We start from the raw sequence: 25,083 nt of genomic DNA on the forward strand, positions 1-25,083 counted from the left end.
GTAGAAGCCAGGGCAGGTGAAAGGTGTATCCCCGAGGAGTGGCCTGCAGGATCCAGCCCAGTAGGAGACAAGAGAGGAACTTGTCCATGGGTTGGGCCACACCCCAAAATGAACACTGTTGTGATAGAAATGTTTGCTGCGATCATGTTATGTTGGAGCCCCACATGCCTAGGGTGGAAAATAGTAGAAGGGAGAATGTGCCCCAGTTTGGGGAAATGTTTTTGTATTTTGTTTCTTGCTATAGTTTTTCAGTTAGTAACCTTTTGTAAAAGCTAATTGATGTTGAGAAGTGGAGCCAGATGGTGGAGCTCAGCTGAATTCTCCTAACATTCCCCTCCAAACAACTTTTAAAATAACTCCTCAAATCAAATTTGGAAGCAGCAGAGCCAACAGAAGGTAAAAATGAGATACTTTTCCAGCCTATGACAACTTAAGATGTCTGTGATGCTGGGGTGAATGCCGGTCCTAAGTGAAGGGGGCACCAGCACCAGCATATTGCTCTGCAGCAGCAGCAGCAGCAGCAGCAGCAGAAGCAAAGGCTTCAGAGACTCTCAGCTCAGAGATGGTAAGGTCGTCAGACGACTTGTCTGAAAGAGATGACAGGGGACCCATTGCTGGTACTTGGTACAGCTGGGTGCTGACTGGCAGGTCTATTGCTCATATGCAGTTATGGGTCACAGTTGTAGGGCAAAGAGGAGTATTTTCGGTTGGTCACAAGGGGGGCAGAGGCCCTGATCTCAGTTTGAGGGCAAAGAGGAGCACTACAGCTTGTGGCTACAGGAGAACAGGGGACCTGGTCATAGTTCCAGGCCCAAAAGGAATGCAGGTGTTTGCAGCTGCAGGGGAGCAGGGCCACTTCCTGAATAAAAACCAGAGCACAGACCAGGAGAGCAGTGACTACCCCTCTCCTAGGATCACATCACCTTGGAAGCACCAAAAAATTATAGATTCCCAGAACTAGCTCTGAAAACAGCAGAACAACAACAACAACAACAACAAACCCCTAAAACTTAGAATGGTGCCTCAGGTGAAAAAAAATTCAACTTTAAAATAAAATTCAAAGTCAAGAAATAGATTGGGAAAATGTTGGTGCTCTTCAGTTGTTTTTCAGTCATGTCCAACTCTTCATGGTGCCTTTTAGGGTTTTCTTGGCAAAGATAATGAAGTGGTTTGCCATTTCCTTCTCCAGCACATTTTAGAGATGAAGAAACTGAGGCAAATAGTGTTAAGTGACTTGCCCAGGGTCACACAGAGTATTAAGTGTCTGATGCTAGATTTGAACTCAGGAAGATGTCTTCTGACTCCAGGACTGGCCCTCAATCCACTGTGCCTCTGGAAAAAATGAAAAAACAAAACAAAACAAAAGAGAACTTGAGCATAAAAGGCTCCCACAGTGGCAGGGAAGACCAATACGTAAACTTAGAAGACAATTACGTGAAAAAAGATACAAACAAAGCTTCAAAGAAAAATGCTAATTGGACTTAAGCCCAGCAAGAATTCCTGGAAGAGTCAAGGAAAGAGGTAAGAGTGGTAGAGGAAAAATTGGGGAAAAAAATGAGAGTGATGGAAGAAAATTATGAAAAGAGAGTTAACAGCTTGGTGAAAAGAGGCACAAAAATACTGAAGAAAACGACCCCTTAAAAAGCAGAATTGGCCAAATGGGGAAAAAAAAGACATAAAAACTCACTGAAGAAAATAATTTCTTGAGGGCAGCTAGGTGGTGAAGTGGAGGACCTGAGTTCAAATCCAGCCTCACATACTTGACACTGGGCAAGTGACTTAACCCCATTGTCTAGCAAAAATAAAACAAAAAAGAAAATAGTTTCTTAAAAATTAGAATTGGACAAAGGGAAACTAATGACTCCTTGAGACATCAAGAACCAATAAATCAAAGTCAAAAGAATGAAAAATAGAAGAAAATGTGACTGACCTAGAAAATAGAATAAGGAGAGATAATGTAAGAATTATTGGACTACCTGAAAGCCATGAGCAGAAATGTAGCCTAGACATCGTATTTTAAGAAATTGTAAAGGAAAACTGTTATGTCCTAGATCCAGAGGGTAAAATAGAAATTGAAAGAATCCACCAACCACCTCTTGAAAGAGCTCCTAAAATGAAAACTACCAGGAGTATTATAGCCAGATTCTAGAGCTCCTTACCAAGAGGAAAATATTGCCCAAAAAAATCCAGAAAGAAACAATTCAAATATCATGGAGCCACAGTCAGGATCACATAAGATTTAACAGCTTCCATGTTAAAGGAACAGAGGACTTGGAATATCTGGAAGGCAAAGGAACTAGGATTACAACCAAGCATAATCTGCCCAGCAAAACTGAGTATAATCCTGTGGGGGGAAAAAATGGATATTTAATGAATTAGAGGACTTGCATGTATTCCTGATGAAGAGACCAAAGACAAATAGAAAATTCTACATTCAAACATAAGACTAAAGAAGGTAAACATGAAAGAGTAGTACATAAGGGACTCAATAAATTTAAACTATTTACATTCCTACATGGGAAGATGATATATGTAACCTCTAAGAACTTTATCATTATTAAGTCAGTTAAAAGGAGTTTACATAGACAGAGGGCATGGGTGTGAGTCAATTATGTTGGAATGATCTTAAAAAATGAAGGGGTGAGAAAGAGGGTGAGACACTGGAAGAAGGGGCAAAAGAAGAGGTAGAATGTGGAAAACTTTCTCACATAAAAAAGGCATGCAAGAAAAAGCTTTTACACTAGATTGAAACAGGGAGGGGTGGCAGGCAATGCTTGAACCTCATTCTCATTGGAATTTGTTTGAAGAGGGAAGAATATATAAACACACACACACACATACACACACACACACACTGTTGGGTATAGAAATCTATCTTAACCAATAGGTAAATAAGAGTGGAAGGAGATGAGAGATATGGGTGGGGGCATAATAAAAGGGAATGAAATAACAAAAGGGAAGATGGATTAAGGGAAACAGTGGTCATACAGGAAGCAGACTTTTGAGGATGGACAGGGGAGAGGAGGAGGAGAGAAGAAGGAGGAGAGAGAAAGAGAGAGAGAGAGAGAGAGAGAGAGAGAGAGAGAGAGAGAGAGAGAGAGAGAGAAGAATAAAAGAAGAAAATAGAATGGAGGAAAATACACAGTTAATCATTATAACTGTGAATGTAAATGGAATGAGCTCACCCATGAAATGGCAGCAGACAGCAGAATGGGTTAGAAACCAGAATCCAACAATATGTTGTTTACAAGAGACATACTTGGAACAGAAAGACAAATAGAGTTAAAATAAAAGGCTGGAGCAGAATCTATTATGCTTTAGTTGAAGTGAAAAGGGCAGGGGTAGCAATCATGATCTCACACAAAGCAAAGGCAAAAATCAACTTAATTAAAAGAGATTATCAGGGGAACTATGTTTTGCCAAAAGGTACCATAGATAATGAAGTAATATCTTCCTATGGCCTTTAAATCTACTGATGTTTTTAGATCTTCCAAAAATTATAAATTCCCTAAAAGTGATCTATTCTGAGAGAAGAGTGTGATGGAAAGAACTGAGATCAGTAGTGGGGCTGGCAGAATACCATGAGCCAAAGCACAAAGCCCAAATGAGACAGCTTCTTTGGTCCTTATGTTATCCTACACATCCCATTCATTGCAAAAGCTGGGAATTCCATTCAGTAGAATTGAATGTTCAACACAGCAAGAAAGGTGACTTGAGCCCATAGCATTAGAGAAAACCCTAATAACCTCTTGGAAGTGAGGAAGTGATTCCAGTAGTCAATCTGAGATTTAGTGTCTGAGAACCCTAGAGAGGTAAGTCATCTCAGCGTAACAGAGGTGATCAGGGGCAGCCCTTAATCTACTGGACTAGGGCAATTCTCACGGAGCCAGGCATGTACCCTGGCTCTGTGGAGAAGGACACATGCTCTGGCCTCTTGCTAAAGGACACACATGCCTGGCTCTTTGGGAAGTGTTCTGGTCTGGTAAATGAAGTAATTCCTTAATCACTCCTCTAGGTCAATGAAACATTTTTGCCCACACACAGGCACAGTTTAGGTCCCACAGGCACGGTATTTCTACTAGCCCTAAGTATGTCCTGAAATGGCTGCTTGGGGGAACTATACCTGTGCAAGCTAACAGGTGGTACTTGAAGCTTTTTTTGCTAGCTCATTCAGCTGCACATTTGTAGCTTTCTGTCTCCCAGCCTTTAGCTGCCAGTCAATCAAGTATGCTCCATCCTCAATCCCAGAGTCAGCATGGTGCATTGGAAAAAAACAATATGTTTACAGTCAGAGGACCAGGGTTCAAATCTTGACTCTGCCACTTAGTATTGGTATAAACTTAAGAAAGTCATTTAATCTTTATTAGCCTCAGTTCTTCATCTGTAAAGTAAGGGGGTTATACAAGCTAGCCTCTAAGGTTTCTTCCAGTTCTAAATCACCGATCTTATTCATTAATAATGCTCTGTGTCTAAAATCTCAAGGAATATGTTGATCCCAAAGAAGTCATAGTTCTCTTGTCCAATGTGTTTCCACTCTACTTGGGTCCTAGTCTTATTTCTCTTCTCAGCATATTCCCCCCAAAATTCACTCCCTTGACATACAGAACAAATGCATTTACTATAGTGAACACGAAAAAATCATTAACATCTGGACAGCTTGAACCAAGAGAAAGGAGTGAGGAACTCAGCAACAATGGGAGTCAGCCTCTCCAACTCCATTCCACCTGCAATGAACTGAGCCATTAAGGGGAAACAAGCAAAAGGATCAGATGAAAGGAGGGACCATGGGTTCCCTCCTGCAGGCATCTCAGAGCAGAACCCTTGAACTGAAGCTACCCATTGTGCCCACTTTCTCAAGGACTGAAGGAAATTCCAACAGAAAGGTCTGGTTTCTTTTTTCCAACTTTCCCTCCTCATCCCTTCTCAGAAGGTGGCATTTGAGCTGAGTCTTGAAGGAAGCCAGGGAAATGGGTAGAGGGAGATCATGGTAAGAATGGGGAACAGCCAGTGGAAAAGCATAGGGTCAGAAAATAGAATGCCATGTGCTAGAAACAGCAAGAAGTTCAGTTTTGCTGGATCTTAGAGTATACAGAAGAGAATGATCCTTTGATGTAATATATAGAGTATATAAAGCAAAAATGAGAGCACCATGTGGACCCGAGGGAATACTATATTGACTCTAGGCTAAAAAAATGAGCTAACTGTTGTAATACAATGTGGCTGATTAAAAGCCCCCAGAGACAGATGGGCTATGGAGGAGAGGGCAGAAATGAGTATCAGCTGGCCAAATGTACCCTCCACTGGGACACTCACAACCTCTGGTGTTAATAAGTGCTATGGTAGAGTCTGAATTTTTAATCACTCCCTCCACCTAACTCTATCTTCTGTATTTTGTCCCCTTTGTTCCCATAACATGGGTGACACACCCACAGGAATTCATCAGTATATGGGTTCCACCAAATGTTCTCAATCTTAAGTTCGTAGGGGGAATAGAAATCCATTTACCAATCTCTGACTTTCTCTAACTTAATGCTTCCATAGAGACTGTATTCAATTCATGCCTGACCTTATTTGCGTGAATGCATACATGAATGAATAAATGAATAGGTGGATGGATGGAAAAATGTTTATTAAGTGCTTACTATGTACCAGTTACTGTGGTTAAGTGCTGATGACTCTGTAATAGTCTAGGGACATTCCTCTACCCCACGTCTTCCCATGTGACTAGTCTCCGTTTTCATTTCTCCTTCTAGCATATCATAATCACACCACAAGTCCAAGAAAGAGTTAACCAAGAAGCCTAAATGGACTTCAAGAAACAAAGCACCTGCTCTTTCAAAAATCCTGCCAGAAGTGTGACATCAGTAAGAACTCTGTCGAGCTGCCAATGGTCCCCTTGAGGCTATTCAGTTTCACAATTCCGTCACTTTTTGGTGTGTGGGATACCAGAGCAAACAGGAACCTGCTGTACAAGAGAAGGCAACTATAGCAAGGGTCACCAACAGTGGGGAACCTGCTGCCTCGAGGCCACATGTAGCCCTCTAGGTCCTCAAGTGCAGCCCTTTGACTGAATCCAAACTTCCCAGAATAAATTCCAAAAGGATTTTCCCAGGTTCCCCACCACTGCCCTAGAGTCACAAATTCACCTCTTCTGGTTCTGGAAAAGTCTGTTACTGAAAGAGCATATCTGCCTAACTGTTTCCACTCCCTTATTCCACCTGGTTCCTGCTCCCATTTATACATGGACTATAAATGTACAAAGCCATGTCTTTTTTTTCCTGTAGACAAGAGATGTCTTACAAGTCACGTGAAAATGTGGACCCTTATATGATGATAGATAATAGATGAGGGAGAACTGAGAAGTAGAAAAGCCTGGGAAGGTTACCTTGTGCCCATGCAGCTCTGGGATAGGAAAGTGCAAAAGGGAGATGATGAAGAAATTGTGTAAAAGGGTAAAGGAGAACTGTGAGTTAGCAGGGAAAAGGATTGAATTGGAATAAGGTGCTTAGGGACTTAATTATATAATTAGAAAGAGGGACTAATTTAAGAGATTTCTAGTTGAAAAATCCAAAAAGAATACAGAGAAAAGATCACATCTCTCTGGCTATGACCTCAGTGTTGTTTCTTTAGCAAATGGCAGCGTTGGAACATTTCTAACATGGCTTCCTTGCCAGAGCAGCCCAGTGAAAGTGACAGAAGAAGCAAGCACATGGTGCGGAAGTGAAGGAGAAATAGAAAAGAGAAAAGACAGGGAGGTTAATGGCCATACAACACTAGAATTTCACTGTTGGACAGGCCTCCTGAGACCTCAGCTTGTGAAATTGTGAGGATGCTATTCCTTTCTCCCGGCAATTCTCCCAGATGCTGACCTTTGTTACAGGTGAGGAACGTCCACGAGGCTTTGCCTTTCCAGGATGGCAGGTAGAAGCAAGAGGAACGCTGGAGAGAGTGAGAATGGCTGGAACCATAATGATAGCTAGGACTTTGATACCACTTTAAGGTTTGCAAAGCACTTTGCATATACTATCTGTTGACCTTCCAAGGTAGGTGCTATTATTCCTATTTTATAGATGAGGAAAATGGGGTTAAGAAAATTTAGATGACTTGCCTTATGTCACACATTTTTTGGGAAACACAGGTTTTCCAGCCTCTGGGTCTAACATGAAATCCACTTTACTGTGTGGCTACCTACAGGAAATATGAAGGAAGAGCTACAGAGAGCCAACCTTGAGGTCATGTTTGTCCAGTAACGCTGCTTGGGAGAATCATTCAAATTAGCTTCATCAAACTCCAGGTCCAGTACCACCACCCTGATATGAATGATTAAAATAATCCTCTGCTCCTGCTACGGGGAGAGGTAAGGTATATTTGTTAAGTTTGAAACTGGCCTCAGGCACTTATCACTTATAGGACACTGGGCAAGTCAACCTCAGTTTCGACATCTGAAAAATGGAGATAATAATAGAGCCTACCTCCCAGGGTTGTTATGAGGTAAAACAAGATGACATTTATAAAGTACTTTGTAAACCTTAAAGCACTATGTAAATGCTAGATTCAACAATAATTATTATTATCATTAATCAGTCTCTTGGGCAGAGGTAGGAGCAGCAAAAATGGCCAGGAGGCCTAATGTTTAAAGGTGAGTCTGGCATTTCATTACACAGCCCTTCTGCCTCATCTGGCCTTATAGGTAAAGCAATATGGTTTTTGTTTTCTTCCCTGTAGCTTTTTGCCCCCAAAGAATAAGTCTCAGCCACTTTCTACTACATTATCTTGGAGGCCAAGGGGACAATCCCATTAACCTGACCTTAAATATGGAGGGTCCTGGCAACAGGGCTTGAGACAAACCTGCCAAGGCTGAAACAGAGGCCCCAATGTGACCGGTCTCCATCTTCATTTCTTCTTCTAGCATATCATAATTATCACCCACAAGTCCAAGAAAGAGAGACATTAAAAACACAGGCTGCAATGTGGAAAAAGCATTGACACTGAAGTCAGAGGACCTGGGTTCAAATCTTGCCTCTGGCACTTACTAAATGTGTAACCTTGGGCCAATCACTTGCTTAGGTTCCTAATCTATAAAATGAGAGGGTTGAAGGTCCCTTCCAGCTGCTTATCTATGATCTTTTTTTTTTTTGCACAATTGGAGTTAAATGACTTTCCCAGGGTCACACAGCTAGTAAATGTCAAGTGTTTGGTCTGAGGCCAGATTTGAACTCAGGTTCTCTTGACCTCAGGGCCAGCACTCTATCCACTTCGCCATCTAGCTGCCCCTCTTTATTTATGATCTTATGGCTCTTTCCCCACCCCTACTTGTAGCAAAGCTTCAGTCCCTGTTGGTTATATGTAAGAGGTGCCAAGCCAATCACCCTCCCAGACTTAGTAAGCTCAAGCTGATACCAAAAGGGCTTTTACCTTCCAGGTATGGCTCTTCACTTTGAGTTACATATGAACAACAGGGACTGTGTTCCTCCTTGTCCAATCTCAGAAGGTCTGTTGCTGGACCCCTAGTTCCAAGGCAGAGGGAAGGAGAGACTTCTGTCCTCTCCCACTCTTTGGTGCACATAAATATAAGAAGGAGGTAGCATCTATGATGGCTGGTCATTTAGAAAACAACAATGCACGTCTGTTTAGTCTCAAAAGAGTTTCTCCCCCACCCATAAAAGACTGTTTTTTGCCTAGTTAGTTTCTGTTAGTGGTTTTATAAAGTTCTTGAATGGGGAAGATGGGAATTTCTCTGGGTCCCCTGCCCTTACAACACCAGTAAGACAATTTCTATTGGGCCTCACCAAGACCTTGTCTACGCAACTGACAACCAAACTCATTTGGGTGAATTGCCTGGCATCAGGAATCAACAACACCAACTTTGGTCAGGTAGTAAAGGTCTAGGGTTACCTTTCCTGCTCCTGGGCAATAAGATTTGCCCTTCATAATCATTCTTTGGATGATACACAGCTAGTTTCTAAGCTAATAATACTTGGCTCTGGGTATAGCATGGAATAGTGGAAAGGGTCTTGTATTTAAAAGGAAAGGGTCTTGTATTTGAAAGGAAAGGGTCGGAATTCAAATCTCAGTTCTGTCATTTACTTCCTCTGGTGACACTCTAGGCCTCAGCTTTTTATCTGTGAAATGAAGGGATTCGCCTAGATGATTTCTAACGTCCTTCCAACTTAAAATTCAGGATCCATCTATGACGTAACAGTTTTTACACAACATTTCCCCCAACAAGCTCAGTTCCAAATGCACCATGAGATGAGTCTACATCACTGTTACAATTAAGAAGGGTCAGGCAGGTGTGCTCAGAACTTTGCTTCTCACAATTCTGTTTCTGGCAAATACCAGTCTGGACTATAGCTCCTGGACCTCTGGTCATTTGGTCTCCTGATCTTTAAAAACTTGCAAGATTGTTATTGTTTGGTTGTTTCAGCCGTCTCTGACTCTGTGACCCCATCTAGAGTTTTCTTGGAAAATTATTGTAGTGGTTTGCCATTTCCTTCTCCAGCTCACTTTATAGTTGAGGAAAGTGAGGCAAACAGGGTTAAGTGACTTGCCCAAGGTCACACAGAAAGTCTTTGAGGCCAGATTTTAACTCAGGAACATGAGTCTTCCTGACTCCAGGTCTGGTGGTCTATTCGCTGCACCACCTGGAGGGCCCCTTACAAGGTTGTAGCCATCTCCAATTTCCTTCACTTAAAACAGGAATGAATAAACACAAAGTGACAAAGAACAGGTCCTTATTCACAGGTTACATCACCTTTAACAGGGTTGGAGATAAAAGGGCCCAGGAGAACCATGAGTATGGCAAGTATTTTGATCTCTGCTTTCTTCCTCATACCATGTTCCCTTGCTGAGGACTTTGGCCTTACCACTGACCCTCCTTTGAGTGACAGGAGCACAGCCATTTCACCCTACTCCACATTCAAGCCTAGTAAACAAGTTATTTCAGGGGAGGAAACCTGGGTTGGACTTTTCTGGCTGCAGTAGCAGGTCTAGAGGATGAGGCTGAGGTTGGGTAGAGGTGGGAGTACCTAATGCCAAGCAGATTGGCTCCCTTTCCAACTATAATGTCATTCAGCCATGGGAATATGCTGGTGGCTTGTCCTTCCTGTTCTCTCTGGATGCTAGCTACATCTCTGTCATTGTGGTGGTCTTACTTTCTATTCACCATTCCCTTCCCTAGAGTAGCCAGGATGCCTAAGCAAGGTTAGGTATCGGGGGAGGGACGTAGGATTTGGTTGCTTCATTCCCCTGCAGTGAAGCCAATTTGTATGATGCTGGAAAACTTACTACGAAACTTACTACAGTCAGAAATCACTTATTAAGCACCTACTATGTGCTAGGCACTGTGATAAGCACTAAGGATATGAAGAAAGGTAAAAAACAAACAGCCCCTGCCTTCAAAGTCTAATGGGGGGGACAAACATGAAAATAAGTAGGTTCATACAAGATATATACAGCATAGACACAAGGTAATCTCAAGAAGGAGGGCACTAGACAAGCTAGTAGGACCAGAGAAAGGCCTCTTTTAGAGAGCAGCATTTGAGCTGCATCTTGAAGGGAGCCAAGCAGGCTTCCTCTTCGAGGCAGCTTGGACAGAGCATAGCATTCCAGGCCACGCAAAGGTGTGGAGATAGGAGATGGGGTGTCACATATGAGGAATAGCAGGTAGACCAGTGTCACTGAACTACAGAGTGTAGGAAGGGAAGGAAGGCTTAAGAAGACCAGAAAGGTAGTGTAAGCCCTGTCCCAAAGCCTGCTGGTATGGAACTCTCTCCTTATTGATGGAGATGAATGCCCTGGGCCTGTGTGAAGGATGGAGTAGAGTTGGCAAGAGGACAGAGAGCTCCAGCCTCTGCCAGTGTCCCTTCAGGACTCCTCAGGGCCTGGCCTTCACTCTTGGAATACCAGTATTTTCTGCGACTCTTCAAGTTTTGAGGTGTTTGTAGTGCTTCTGACTTCCAGCTTCAAGAGAGAAGATGGAAGAGGCCAGCCCCACTTCAGATAGATGAAGGAAAAAGATTCTAAGAGGACATGAGAGGAGCCAGCAGCTTCCATCACGTCCTTACCTCCAGCTTGCTTTACTAGATACTTCAGGGTGTTTCCCCTGGGGTGACATCAAAGACACTCTCTCTTGGTTGAGTTGAATTACCTCACTTTTCAATGGGAGAACTCTTCTCTGTATTGTCTGATATATATTCTCCTACCCTCTCTGATTTCTGTTTTGCTATGATTTGGATAAATGGGATTTCATATTCATCTTATAAAAATTTTTGGCTTAAGATGTTTGAAATATGGTAGTCATTTGTCTGTTTCTTTGCGTGTCTTCTCTGATTGAATGTTAACATGACACCAAAAAGACTTGTATTCTATCAATTGAGCAATATTATGAAACCTACTTTACCTACCTGATATGAAGAGCAGGGCACATTAAAATGTCTCCCATTATTTGCTACTTGCTCTGTATGTTCATTGTGGAACTGGGTATTTGATGGGAAAGGGGTCAAATCTTGCATATAGAGCTTGGGATCCCCCTTCCTCTCAAAAAAATGACAGCAATAAGTAGGTAGTTTGAAATCAATAATATCCCTTAGACTAACAATATTTAAGGGACCAGATAGATGTAATCCTCACCCCGTCACTCTGAAGAGAGCAGAAAGGCCTCCAATCCCAATTTCCTGCTTCTCCTCCTGGCAGAAATTAAAGTTTCCTCTGGGGAAGGGTCTGGGGAGAAGAGGCTAGAGATGTCTGTTCTGCCTCGCTTCAAGGCACACAATAGCAGCCCTCTTTTACATGTGAGCCCCTTGCTACACGTGGGGCCATTCTTCCTACAGTTGGAAGGGCTTTAAGTGCCAAAGAGGGGATGTTATATTTGATTTTGGACGTAATAAGGAGCCATTGGAGTTTACTAAGTGGTAGCAGGGGAGACACATGTTCAGATGAACACTTTAGGAAAATCATTTTGGTTGCTGAGTGGAGGATAGACTGGAATGAGGTGAGATGTGAGGGAGGGAGACCATTTAGGAGGCTTCTGTGGTAGTCTGGGGGGAGGTGATGAGGGCCTGAACTAGCCCTTTTCTTAAAAGGGCTGGGGTGATGGTGGTGGTAATAATATATAATTCATTCATTCAATGAAAATAAGACAGTATATGTTCCATGTGTTATAAAAACTAACTTTTCCCTTTTTAATTGGTTTTCTTTTTAAAATGTTGCTTTAATTTTCCAATGCAATCCTCTTCCCCTCCTAATAGAAATTTCTTATAACAAGCACAGTAAGGCAAAACAAGGAGCAGCTATGTGGCGCCATAGTGCAAAGAATGCCAGGCCTGGGGTCAGGAAGCCTCATCTTCCTGAGTTCAAATCTGACCTCAGACACTTACCAGCTGGGCGACCCTGGGCAAGTCACTTAACCCTGTTTGCCTCATTTTCCTCATCTGTTAAAATGAGCTGGAGAAGGAAATGGCAAACCACACCAGTCATGAAGAGTCAAACGTGTCTGAAAAAATGACTTACCAATAACATATCCCTTATTCCATACCTGCTATCCACCAGCTTTGTTCTAAAAGGAAAAAGACATGCTTCACATTTAGTCTTCTGAAGTCACAATTAGTCACTGCCTTGATCAGAATTCTGTGTCTTGCAAGGCATATAAAACAGATGTTAAGAAATTTGGAAAGATTTCACTGATTAGGGAAAGCATCATGGAAGAGGTGGCATCTGAATTGGACGTTGGAGAATGAGTTACGTTTTAGTGGAGGAAATTTGGCATGTGGGCATTCTAGGGAGAAGAAGAGACTGGAGCAAAGTCATGGATATAATTTGTGGCTGGAGAATGGCAAGAAGTACCTATTAATAGGGCCAGAGGCTATGTACAAGGGACCAGAGGGAGATAATGCTGGAAAGGTAGGTCAGGTCCACTGGTCTGTACTGGACAGTCAGGTCCAGACATTTGTCTTGAGTGACAAATAAAGAAATCTGGGTTTTATGCAATAGGCAATGGAAAGTCATTAAAAGTACCTAGCAGAGTGTGAAATAGCTGAAATACCACTTTAGGAAAGTTAATTGGCAGCAAGGACAGGAATAAAAGAGAATAATAGATAGGAGACCAATTAAAAGGTTCTGTAATGATTAGGAGACCAGTTAAAAGGTTATTGTGATGATCTGTGAAGAAAGGCCTGAGCTCGTGGTGCTGTGAGCTGGTAGTGCAGTGAATAGAGCTCTAGGCCTGGAACCAGGAAGAATGGAGTTTAAATCTGGCCTCAGATATCCTTAATTGTGTGACCTTGGGCAAGTCACTTAAACTCTGTTTGCCTTGGTTTTCTCAATTGTAAAATGAGGATTATAATAGCACCTATCTTGCAGGATGCTTGGGAGGATCAAATGAAATGATACTTGTCCAAAAAAAAAAGTGCTCAACACAGTGCCTAGCACATAGTAGGTGCTATATAAAATGATTTTTTCCCCCCCGATAAGCGAAAGGTTCTCCGCTTTCCTCAGTCTCCTTGGTTCATCTGCTCTGGACTCTGTAGACCCCATTCTTCTAGAAGAGTAATGGGTCCTTGATCTGCCATGTATAGATAGATTCCAGACCAAAAATGCCATAGTGACAGTACCCTCCTATTTCCCTCTATCTAAGCCAGGGGCTCTTAACCTGGAATCCATGAACTTGTATTGTTTGTTGGTTTTATAACTGTATTAAAATATAATTGGTTTCTTTTAATATCCTATATAAGGCAGCTTGGTGGCACAGTGGATAGACTGATGGACCTGAAGTCAGTAAGACCTGAGTTCAAATATGTCCTCAGATACCAGCTGTGTGATCCTGGGCAAGTCATTTAACATCCATCTGCCTCAGTTTCCATATGTATAAAATGAGGATAAAAATAGCACCTACCTCCTAGGGTCGTTGTAATAATCAAATGAGATATTTCTAAAGCATGTTGCAAATCTTAAAGTGCTATATAAATGCTGTTATTATCTTATTTTCTGCATTTAAAAACATTATTTTGAGAGGCACAGCCAGATTTTGCCAAAGGGGTCTATGATATAAATAAGATTAAGAACCCCTGTTCTAGGCAGTACTGATCCTTTGAGCTGAACTAAGGTAGTAGGAATAAGAATGGATATTATTAGCTTTCATTTTTATCATAGAAACACAGATTTAAAGCTGGAAGGTACTTTATAGATCACCTAGTTCACTGCTCTCAAACTCAAATAGAAACGGTTTACTATGGGCTGCATATTGATTGAGAAAACCACAAACTAACATTATCTGTGTTTGATTGTATTTTTATTCATTATATGGTCTCTAAGAGGGTCTAAGAAGTGGAGCTACTTGCTCAAGGTCACACAGCCAGCAAGTAGAAGAGACAGAAATGGAATCTGGGTTCTCTGTCACCAAGACCAGTACTCTTTTTGCTAAATGACAGGGGATAGGAAAAGCATTTTGCAAGAAGGATCCAGACTATGGAACAGCTAGGTGGCACAATGGATACAGCATTGGCCTTGGAGTCAGAAGGACCTGAATTCAAATATGACCTCAGACACTTATTAGCTGTGTGAACCTGGACAAGTCACTTAACCCTGATTGCCTCAAGAAGAGGAAGCAGGATTCAGACTTGGTAACTGATTGGATTTGAGGCTAAAAGAGGGGGAGGATTCAAAGGTTCCTCTGAATTTTCCAGCCTGTATGACTGGGAAAATAGTGTTACCACTCCCACAAATAGGGAAGTCAGGTGGAAGAGTTAGTCTGAGAGTAATCCACAACAGTTGGATAAATATTTATTGAGTGCCTACTATGTGCAGAGTATTGTGCTGGGAAAGGTTTGCTTTCTGACATAATGAGTTTGAGGTGCTAACTGGACATCCAGGGGCAGATGTCCAGAAGGCATCTGGAGATACAGGACTGAAATTTAAGAGGAAAGTAAGATTTTATGAGTGAACGGCTGGCTATAGGTCTGGGCACTCCTGCCCTTCTTGGGTTTTACCGTGTCATCTTACTCCCTTAGTTCTTTTCTTTTTAAATTATTTTTCCCTTCCACTGCTAGCCATTTAAAAGACTACGAACTCTGATCAATGCAATGACCAACCACAATTCTAGAGGACTGGTGAAGAATGATGCCCATGCCAGGCATGGTGGCACATACCTGTAATCCTTTAGGCTGGTGTGGATCACTTGAGCTCAGGATTTCTGAGCTGCAGTTGGGCTAAAAGGTTGATCAGGTGTCTTTACTAAGTGTGGTACCAATATGGTGAGCCTCTGGGGGTGGGTAGTCACCGGTCTGCCTAAAGAGGGGTGGGCTGGCCCCGGTGAAAAATGGAACACGTCAAAGCTCCCATGTAGATCAGTAGTGGGATCTGAGCGATAGGTGGCAGCTGCACTTCCAGCTCGGGTGAGATAGGAAGACCTAGTCTCATGAAGGGTAGATAGATAGATAGATAGATAGATAGATAGACAGACAGACAGAGTCAGACAGAGAGACAGAGATAGACAGAGACAGACACAGAAAGATAGATAAATACAGACAGAGTCAGACAGACGGATAGAGACAGACAGACAGACAGACAGAGACAGACAGAGACAGATAGAGACAGACAGACAGATAGATAGATAGATAGATAGACAGATAGATGATACTCAACTCCTGACAGAGAGGTGATGGCCTCAATATGTAGAATGAAACATACATTTTTGGACATGACCAACATTGAGATTTGTTTTGCTTGGCTCTGTTTATTATAAGAATGATTTTTTTTCCTTTCTCAGTGGGGAGAAGAGGGATGGGTGGGAGGAAGAGAAAATAAATGCTAATTAAGTGAAAAATGTTAATGAAGTGACCATTACAACTGGCACAAGCACTCAGTTCAAATAGACACTTTAATAGCAAGTAACCTGAAAGGCAGCCTAGCGTACTGAGCAGAAGGACAGCCGACTAGTCAGGGAGACTTTCCTTTCTCTGATGCAGCTAGCACGTATTCACCAGCAAATCACCGAATTAACTTCTCAGTGCTCTAGGCTGCTCTGCAAAACTCCACAAAGTGGTGTTATGAGCTGCTGGTCTGGACTGGTGGAGTTTGTTTCCACACACTTCCTCCGCACCAAAGCAGGTATAAGTTCATAGATCCAGAACTGGAAGAAACTCCAGGGGCCATCAAGTCCAACTCTGTCATTTTTGCTGGTGAAGAAAGTGAAGCCCAGAGTGATTCGCCCAAAATCATACAGATAATAAGCATCAGAAGTAAGATTTGAACCCAGGTCCTGGAATTTTATTCTAGAACCAATGAGTGCTCTTTCCACTTTACCCTATGGCATCACAGCTCTGAATCCCTTCTCCTCCTCCCCCAAATAAGCAAATAAGAAGTCTAATGTTTATGCTTGTGCTTTTTCTGCCACAATCCACGTGGACTGGATCCGTTCTGAAAAGGGTCCATTCTGAACTAGGATCCCTGCCAGTAGTCTCAATACCCCTGCTAACAGGCACATCCTGACTGGCTTCTAGCCCTCCCTTTAGTCCTCCACCTCTGTTGGAGCTAAGGTGGATCCTTTTGGTGGGGTTAGTATTGCCCTCTCTTGCTGTTCTGCACTGCTTTTAACCAGTATCAGCCGCTCTCTGCTGCCCTCTGCTGCTTCCTGAAAGGAATAGCTCTTCTATCCCAGAATCAGAGACTATCAGAGCTGGAAGGCTCAGAGATCTTCTGGTCCAAATCCTTCATTTTATAGGTGAGAAGACTGAATGCGTGCATGCACGCGCGCGCGCGCGCGCGCGCGCACACACACACACACACACACACACACACACACACACACACGGAGTTGTAATGGCACCCTCAAATTCGCACAAGGAGGGAGGAAGCAACCACAATGATCTTGCCTCCAGATCCAACATTCTTCCCACCACTCCACACACACTTGCTCAAATAAATCCCTCTCAGTTTGTATTTCAGCAACTCACAGTAACAAACTCCTAGTTGTGCCAACATGCATCAGGGATTATAAGGCATGCAAAGCTGCATGCTCTGCAGATCACTTTCACATACAAGATTTCATGTAAGACTCAAAACAAACCTGTGAGTGAGATACCGTTATTGAGTCATTTTAATTGTATTTAACTCCTCATGACCCCATTTTGAGACTTTCTTGGCAAAAATACCAGAGTGGTTTGCATTTTCTTCTCCAGCTCATTTTACAGATGAGGAAACTGAGGCAAACAGGGGTTAAGCGACTTGCCTAGGGTCACACAACCATTAAGTGTCTGAGGCTGGATTTGAACTCAAGATGAGTCTTGCTGGTTCCAAGCCTATTGCTCTATTCACTGTGCCATCTAGCTGCCCCAAGTGAGATAATTAACACTCGGCGAATAGACTGTTAAGACTTAGAGTCAGCAAGACCTGAGTTCCAATTCTGCCTCAGATAATTTTAATGATCTGGACAACCCTGAACAAGTTACTCATCCAACTTCTCTCATTGGTAAAATGAGGATACTAATAGCACCTACCTTACAGGGTTATCCTGAGGATCAAGTGAATTAACGTGTGTAAAGCACTTTGCAAACCTTAAAGGGACATAGAAAAGATAGCTATTTGTTTTCCATCCCTTTTTTACAGATGAGGAAATCAAGGAAGTGAAACAACATGCCAAAAGTCACACAGTTGATCAATAACAGAATTAGAGCTTTCCATTGCCCAGACAGGGCAGCTAGGTGGTACAGTGAATAGAATGCCTGGTCTGGAGTCAGGAAGACCTGAGTTCAAATCCAGCCTCAGACACTTACTAGCTGTGTGACCCTGGGCAAGTCACTTAACCCTGTTTGTCTCAGTTTCCTGATCTGTTAAATAAGCTGGAGGAGGAAACGGCTAACCACTCCAGTATCTTTGCCAAGAAAACCCCAAATGGGGTCATGAAGAGTGGGATATGATTGAAAAGACTGAACAAAAAGAACAACATTGCCTAGTCAGGACTAAGTAAGATTCCTGTGGCCTGTTAGATCACTTGATGGTGCAGGGGTATACACCTCAAGAAGCAGGTTGTTGTTTGTTTGTTTTTTCCGCTCTCCCTACTTTATCTCCTGTGTATGAAAGGCTAAGAGTCAAAGGAGTTGAACTGTCTTCATCATAGGAAGTGTTCAGGGAATAAAGGGGTCGAATTTGAGAAGAGAGTAGGGAATGGGGGCAGATGACGTGTGTGTGTGTGTGTGTGTGTGTGTGTGTGTGTGTGTGTGTGAAGATAAAACAGCCATCCAAATGAACATTGGGTCAGTGTTTCTAGCTTTCCTAGCGACTAATTGGATATCTGTTTGGAGATACTGTGACCTTGAGAACAAAGAGAAGGTAGATCTGGGATGTGTTTATAAAATGTTAAAGCTGAAAGGAACCTCAGGAATCATCTATATAGTGTTTGTGCATTGTTATTTGTATGTTGCCTCCCCCATTAGATTGTGACTATTTTGCCTTTCGTTGTAACCTTAGCACAGTGCCTGGAACCTAGTAGGCACTTAACAAGTGTTAGTTGATTGACTATTATAAATAATCTCTTAGGGTATATGTAGCTACAGTTGATTAATCTCATCCATTTTCTATTGATTTACGTTGATCTTCATTCGTTTTGGTTCCAGAGAGCATCTTTTTGTGACCTTGCCCCAACATTATTAGAGAGTGCATTATTTAGACTCTATGGACACCTACATATTAATCATACCCACTATTGGAGGAAACAACACAAAGTACACAGCCTGCTGATGGGTCAGGAGGGTCAGCTCTCTGTAGGAAAGTCCTGATGCTTATGTCTCCCAACTTTGAAGCCCTGCTTTTGACTGGGCTAGGCATGTATAGGGAATAGAATAGAGTAGAAATCTCAAACTGTGTTGTCTAAACAGCCCAAGCGGAATCACTTTAAGTAGAAAGGGCAGAGGACATACTTTAATAACACATGGAAACAAGAAGGCGTAATTGTGGGCAGCTGCAAAGAACAGATTGGGCCAGCAGGCAGCCCTTTGAAAACAAGCAATTCTTAATGGGCAAAAGCTTCACATCCATCAGGAGCCCTGGCAGCAAAAATCTAAATGGATGACAAGCTCTTCAAGGGACAGATGTCATGTGGGCTAGAAGAGAAAGAAAGGAAGGAAGGAAGGAAGGAAGGAAGGAAGGAAGGAAGGAAGGAAGGAAGGAAGGAAGGAAACATGTAAGTGTTTACTGTAATAATAATACTATATACCAGGCACTGGGGATACAAATGCAAGAGTGAGACCTGTTCTCGAGAAGTGTACATTCTAACAGGAAAAAACACAAATAGGGTGGTAGCTAGGAAAAGGTCTTTTAGTTTTAGAAGTCCCAGGTATGGTGAGTAGAGCCATAGGATAGTTGATTGGCTAATCTTTTCAAGTAGTAATAACATACTGATTCAGTTGTGGTTGGAGGGGTAGTTTGGGACTGATGGCTATGGGGGAGGGTGGATGGCAAGGTCCAGTTGTCTAGGGAGTGGACAGGGGCAGGACAGGGCAGAGCAGGGTGAAGGTGAAATATGAAGCATAGCTGAAGGTGGCTAGATATAGGGAGTCATTTGACACACTGAGGACAGAGCAGGCTGAGATTTCCAGGGCTGAGAGGGTTAAGTTCCCCAAAGGATGAAGCAGCAAACAAGGTAAATAGCAAGAAAATGGCAAGGTAGAAATGACCATTAGTCTTGAATTAGTTTTTTCCACTATACATGCATGAACAGGTAATCACTCACCAGCATTCTTATTAACTTCCAAAATGAAAGATAGCTGTAGGAAGAGAGATTGGTTTTTAACCAACTGAATAGATCATATGGCTCCAAACAAGTAGCAGCAGCCAATCCAGAGCAGTCTTCGTGAGAGATGATGCAGCCAATTTAGTTGTTGCTGTTCAGTTGGTCAGTCATGTCTAACTCTCCATGACCCCGTTTGGGGTTTTCTTAGCAAAGATGCTGGAGTGGTTTGACATTTTCTTCTCCAGCTCATTTTACAGATGAGGAAACTGAAGCAAACAGAGTTGAGTGACTTGCCCAGGGTCACACACCTAGTAAATGACTGAGGCCGAATTTCAACTCAGGTCCTCCTGATTCCATGGTTGGTGCTCTATCTACTGTGGCACCTAGCTGCCCTCATCCAGTTTAGACTAGATCCCCTTGCCCAGGAGGAAGGTGGATAGAGATGGTTTGAATGACTAATTAATCCATGAGGGCAGCCTCTGACACCAGCCAGTCAACAAGCATTTATTAAGCATTTGCTGAGCACTGTGCTAAGTACTGGGGTTACAAAAAAAAAAAAAGGCTAAAAACAATTATTTCCCTAAAGAAGCTGATATTCTGCTAAGGGAGGCAATACCCAAATAACTATATTATAGTCATTTTTCAGACGTGTCTGACTCTTCATGATCCCCTCTGGAGTTTTCTGGACAAAGATACTGGAATGGTTTTTCATTGCCTCCTACAGTTCGTTTTACAGATGAGGAAACTGAGGCAGGTAGGGTTAAGTGACTTGCCAGGGTCACATAGCTAGGAAGTATCTGAGGCTGGATTTGAATTCAGGTCCTCCTGACTCCAGGCCAGACACTGTATCCACTGCACCACATAGATGCCCCACAAATAACTATATACATATATATATATACATACACACACGTATACATACACACATACATATATAAATATATATGTGTAAATAACTAGGCATAAGCATCTTTGAATGAATTGTAGAGTAGGAAGAGAAAATGGGCAGGTCACATGTTGAAAGTGAAGGGTGACAAGTGGAAAATCAGAATGTTCCAATGATGCTTTTTCAATGTCAAGAGAAAAAGAGGAAGGTCTCCAGTATACTGAGTGGAACTCCTGTCATAAAATTATGGGAGGAAAGAGACATGAGTCTCACCAGATGGGCAGGTATGGAGGAGTTGCAATCTGAATCACTGAAAGGAACTTCCAAGTTGATACAATCACAGATTCAATTAAGGACTTTTAACATAAATGAGCACTGTATTTTATTGAGTTTTCTCTTCATCTATTGAGGTAAGCATGAAGTCTTTATTTTTTCTTTCATGAATATGTTTTATTATATTGATTATATTGTTTCATTATATTGATTATATTTCTGTGCTATTAAAGTCTCCATTTTGTTCACAAATATGCTTGGTCATAAGAGAGATACTATTTCAGATATCCTGCTATATTACATTTGCAAGTTTTTAATTTAGTAATTTTTTTATCAGCTTTGTTTTTGTTCACTTCTTCAAAACCATATTTATCACACAGTAAGAGTTAGGCAGCCTGCTATCTTTCTCTATATTTCTTTTTTTCTGGAATTTCTTTTTTTTTTAAAATTTTTTTTCCCATATGCTTTTGAGTTGAAAATTTTTCTCCCTTTTTCTCCCCCCCACCGTCCCCAAGATGGCACACAATCTGACATAGGCTTTACGTTTACATACCCATTAAATATATTTTCACATTAGTGAAGTTGTAAGTAAAAATTAAAACCAATAGGAGGAACCACCAGAAAGATGAAACAAAACTCAACAGAAGGTAAAAATAAGTGAGAGTGATTCAACTTCCATAGTTCTTTCTTTGGATGTGGACAGCATTTTCCTCTTTCTCTATATTTTGAAATGGTCTATATAATATAGGAGTTACTAGAATCCATTTATCAGTCCATCTGGCTCTGATATAATTTTTTCAAGGTAAGTTTTTAATGGCCTCTCAGTTCTCCTGAGATTACTCTATTTAGATTATCCATTTCTTGCTCTATTAGTCTAATATTAAGGAACCTATCCCAGGAAGCTGGGGCATTGGACTCATTCCCTTCCCAACTAAGAGGCCCATCTGCTCTTGATCTAAGCATGTCGTCTGAACGGGGTTCAGTTTTCAAAAGACTGGCCTCCAATGAGAGGAGTTAGGCTGCTTTTTATCAAACACTTTTGACACATTGTACTCCCTCTTGGTACTATGAGCTTATTCCTTATACTTTCAATCTCTTGGGTGTTAAAGAAGGACTCGAATCTGTGGTATGAGGGGTTGCTGAACTCTTTTCAGGGCTCCTCGTCTACCTTTGGTATCTACCTGTCACTCAACTCTCACCGGTGGTTTCAAGAAGCTAGAGCAGGCTCAGTGACCACACCCCAGTAAAACCATCCTGGCAGACAGGCTAAAGCAAGTTGAGGGTAACTGACAAGACTCAAACAGTAAGTGTGTTAGGGGGGTGTCTACCCAAGCATGTGAATACTTGCCCTACTGGAATGGGCTGATGAGAACAATTTGTTCCAACAGCCAAGAAGGCAGCTGAAGCAGAGTTGTGGAGCACTTTGAGTTTGGTCAGACATCAAAGACCCCAAAGTGATCTTGACTTTTGTCTTGCCACTGGACTTAGATGACTTTGGAAGAGAGAGTGAGGCTGACAACTTTATGCAACTCTGCCTCACTTAAATCCAATTCACACACCATTCAAGACATCACCCCATGAAGTCATTAGTTCTCTTTGAAAACAAAGGTCAAGGGGCAGCTAGGAGGCACAGTGGATAGAGCTTTGGCCTTGGAGTCAGGAGGACCTGAGTTCAAATCCCATCTCAGACACACAACACATGACACTTACTAGCTGTATGACCCTGGGCAAGTCACTTAATCCCAATTGCCTCAGCAAAAAAGAAAAAAAAGAAAAGAAAACAAAGGACAAACAAGATATCTCCAAAAGGGGAAAACAGAAAGGTACTTAATGTACAGCGTAAATCAGGGATGGGATCAGTGCTTATTTCCTGCACAGAAAACAAGGCCAAATACAGAATACTCATAAACATGCAACAGAAACTTTTAAAATGGTAGAACTATACTCTGTCAGGGAGATTGATATTTAAAATTAAATATGAGGCAATGAGGATTAAGAATTTGGGATTTAACATTCTACCTTGGGTCTGTACTGTCTCCTTTAGATTCCATGTCTTCTGGCAAAACAGGCTAGGCTTAGTCCCATCCTCTTGCTGGGGGTCATCTTGAATTAGGGGACCTTACTGCCCCTACCAAACCCAACTCTCTTCAGTCAGATTATTCAGAAAGAAATTGTATTTAACACCTTGAGGCCTTACCTATCCTGCTCAAGCAGACCTAGGACCTAAAAAGGAGAAAATCCTCCCAATTTGAGTAGGAAATTCCATTGATTTGTGAAACTAGATTATGTCAACACAGTTCAACCTGTAGGCCATACAGAAACTTCTTGTCCCTCCTCCCACTCTCTTAAAAGCTTTGTTGAATGTGGTTTATTTTAAAAGTTCATCTGATTCATAAACCTGAGGACTCACTTTTCCATGCAAAAGTAGAATCCTAAAAGAAAAAAGTAGAGCTCCGATCTAACCTATCAAAGTGATATCAGTGTCTAACCTCTTGAGGTGGCAGAGAAGGGGGACCAGACTAACTATGAACAGCCTGGCATCATGAGAGAAGCTCTGAATTTGGCCTCAGAAGACCTGGATTCAAATCTCTCCCTCTTATTACTTGTGTGACTTTGGGCAAGTCACTTAAAATCTCTGGACTTTCATGTCCTTTGACCCAAAAATATCACTGGTGAGCTGATACCCCAAAGAGAGAAGAAAAGGGCCAATGTGTACAAAAATATTTGGAGCAGTGTTTTTTGTAGGGCAAAGAATTAGAAAATAAAGGGGGTGCTTATCAATTGGAGAATTGGCTAAAGAAATTATGGTATATGCAATATAACAAATAATAATTCACTACAACTATGCTGTGAGAAATGAAGAAAGGAATGGTTTCAGAGAAACCTAGAAATATTTGTGTGAACTGATGCAGTGAAGTGTATGAAGAGAACAATTTATAAAATAATGACACTGTAAAAACAACTTTGAAAGACTTAAGGACCAATGGTGAAACATGTTCCCCACCTCCTGACAGAGAGATGATGGACTCAAGGTACACAATGAGAGATCTATCTTTCTTTTGGACATGGCCAATACAGGAACTTGTTTAGCTTGACTAGTTGTTAACAAGGGTTTTGTTTTTCTTTTGCTTTCTATTGTATAGGGAGGATATAAAAGGAAGAGAAAATCAATTTTTGTTCAATGAAAAAAATTAAATTTATTTTTTAAATGAGAGGATAGACTAGATGACTACTTAATTCCCCTTCAACTCTAAACATATGCTCCTCTGATCCCAAACCTAAAGTCATTCACCAAAAAAAATGGAATTTTTTCTTCTGGGATGTTTGTGAACTGCTAACTCCATGTTCACAAGTGAGATAACCCAGTTTCCACAAGCTGAACCCTCTTCCCCTCTTTTCTTCCTCACACCCACAAATAAAAGCTACATATCAGAAAAACCCAACTGTGTGACCTGAAATCCTGAAATCTGCTTGGTCCCAAGAGGTAGCCTGCTATTCTTTAGGACCATGCTTTAAGGATTGAGGTTGTTGGCCATACTCCCTTAGAGTCGTGGAGAAAAACCTGACACCATAATAGTTTCTCCTGTAATGTAGCTGGAGTCTGGAGAACACAGGAAAGACACAACTCAGCACATTCTTCTGGACACCCCACCCTGCAGGGAGACAAAGAAAGAAAGGAGGCTGGGCTATGCTTTATTGCCGTATCTCCCTCTGACCCCATTGACTGGTCTTGCTGTTGAAAAAAATTAGAAGAAAAACAGAAAAAAACTAGAAGCCTTTCCTCATTCTGTGGAGACCCTATTACTTCCTAGGGTTGAGCATGGGACTGGGCTACACAGAGACACACAGAAACTTCTGAGGGTTACACTGACACTGGGATGACCAGAATAGCATTGGTGGAAGAAAAAGTGAAGAATGAAAAAAAAGAATACCCTAGAAACTTCCCTTCTCAATACTCTTTTAAAGAACAAGGGTCCCAATACAACTACCTTGTAAGTCTATGTTGTTTCACGACATTCTCTAGAAAATTTTTATCATTCCATACCTGAGGGGAAAAGAGGAAAGACAAAAGTTTAGCACTACCCACTTAGTTTTCCTTTGAGATAGAGGCTTTGGTGGCCATGACCCCAATCCCACACCATTTGTTCTGGGTCAGAATTTACATGAGGTTTCTGAGGAAAACATTACTGCTCTTCTTGAA

General features: G+C 41.8%; 1 protein-coding gene across 1 annotated transcript in view; it reads right to left on the reverse strand.

Moving 5' to 3' along the window:
* Nucleotides 1–465: 465 nt before the first annotated feature.
* LOC110206886 (dehydrogenase/reductase SDR family member 2, mitochondrial-like) overlaps nucleotides 466–25,083 on the reverse strand; it is a 35,291-nt gene continuing 10,673 nt past the window's right edge. The window contains exons 8-9 of the mRNA XM_078151631.1: nucleotides 766–859; nucleotides 466–587 (exon numbers count right to left, since the gene is read on the reverse strand). Of these exons, the coding sequence (XP_078007757.1) occupies nucleotides 466–587; nucleotides 766–859 (216 nt within the window). The remainder of the gene's footprint in view (nucleotides 588–765; nucleotides 860–25,083) is intronic.

This window comes from Phascolarctos cinereus, unplaced genomic scaffold (assembly GCF_003287225.1).
Source record: "Phascolarctos cinereus isolate Bilbo 61053 unplaced genomic scaffold, phaCin_HiC Scaffold_3;HRSCAF=262, whole genome shotgun sequence".
Taxonomy (NCBI): domain Eukaryota; kingdom Metazoa; phylum Chordata; class Mammalia; order Diprotodontia; family Phascolarctidae; genus Phascolarctos; species Phascolarctos cinereus.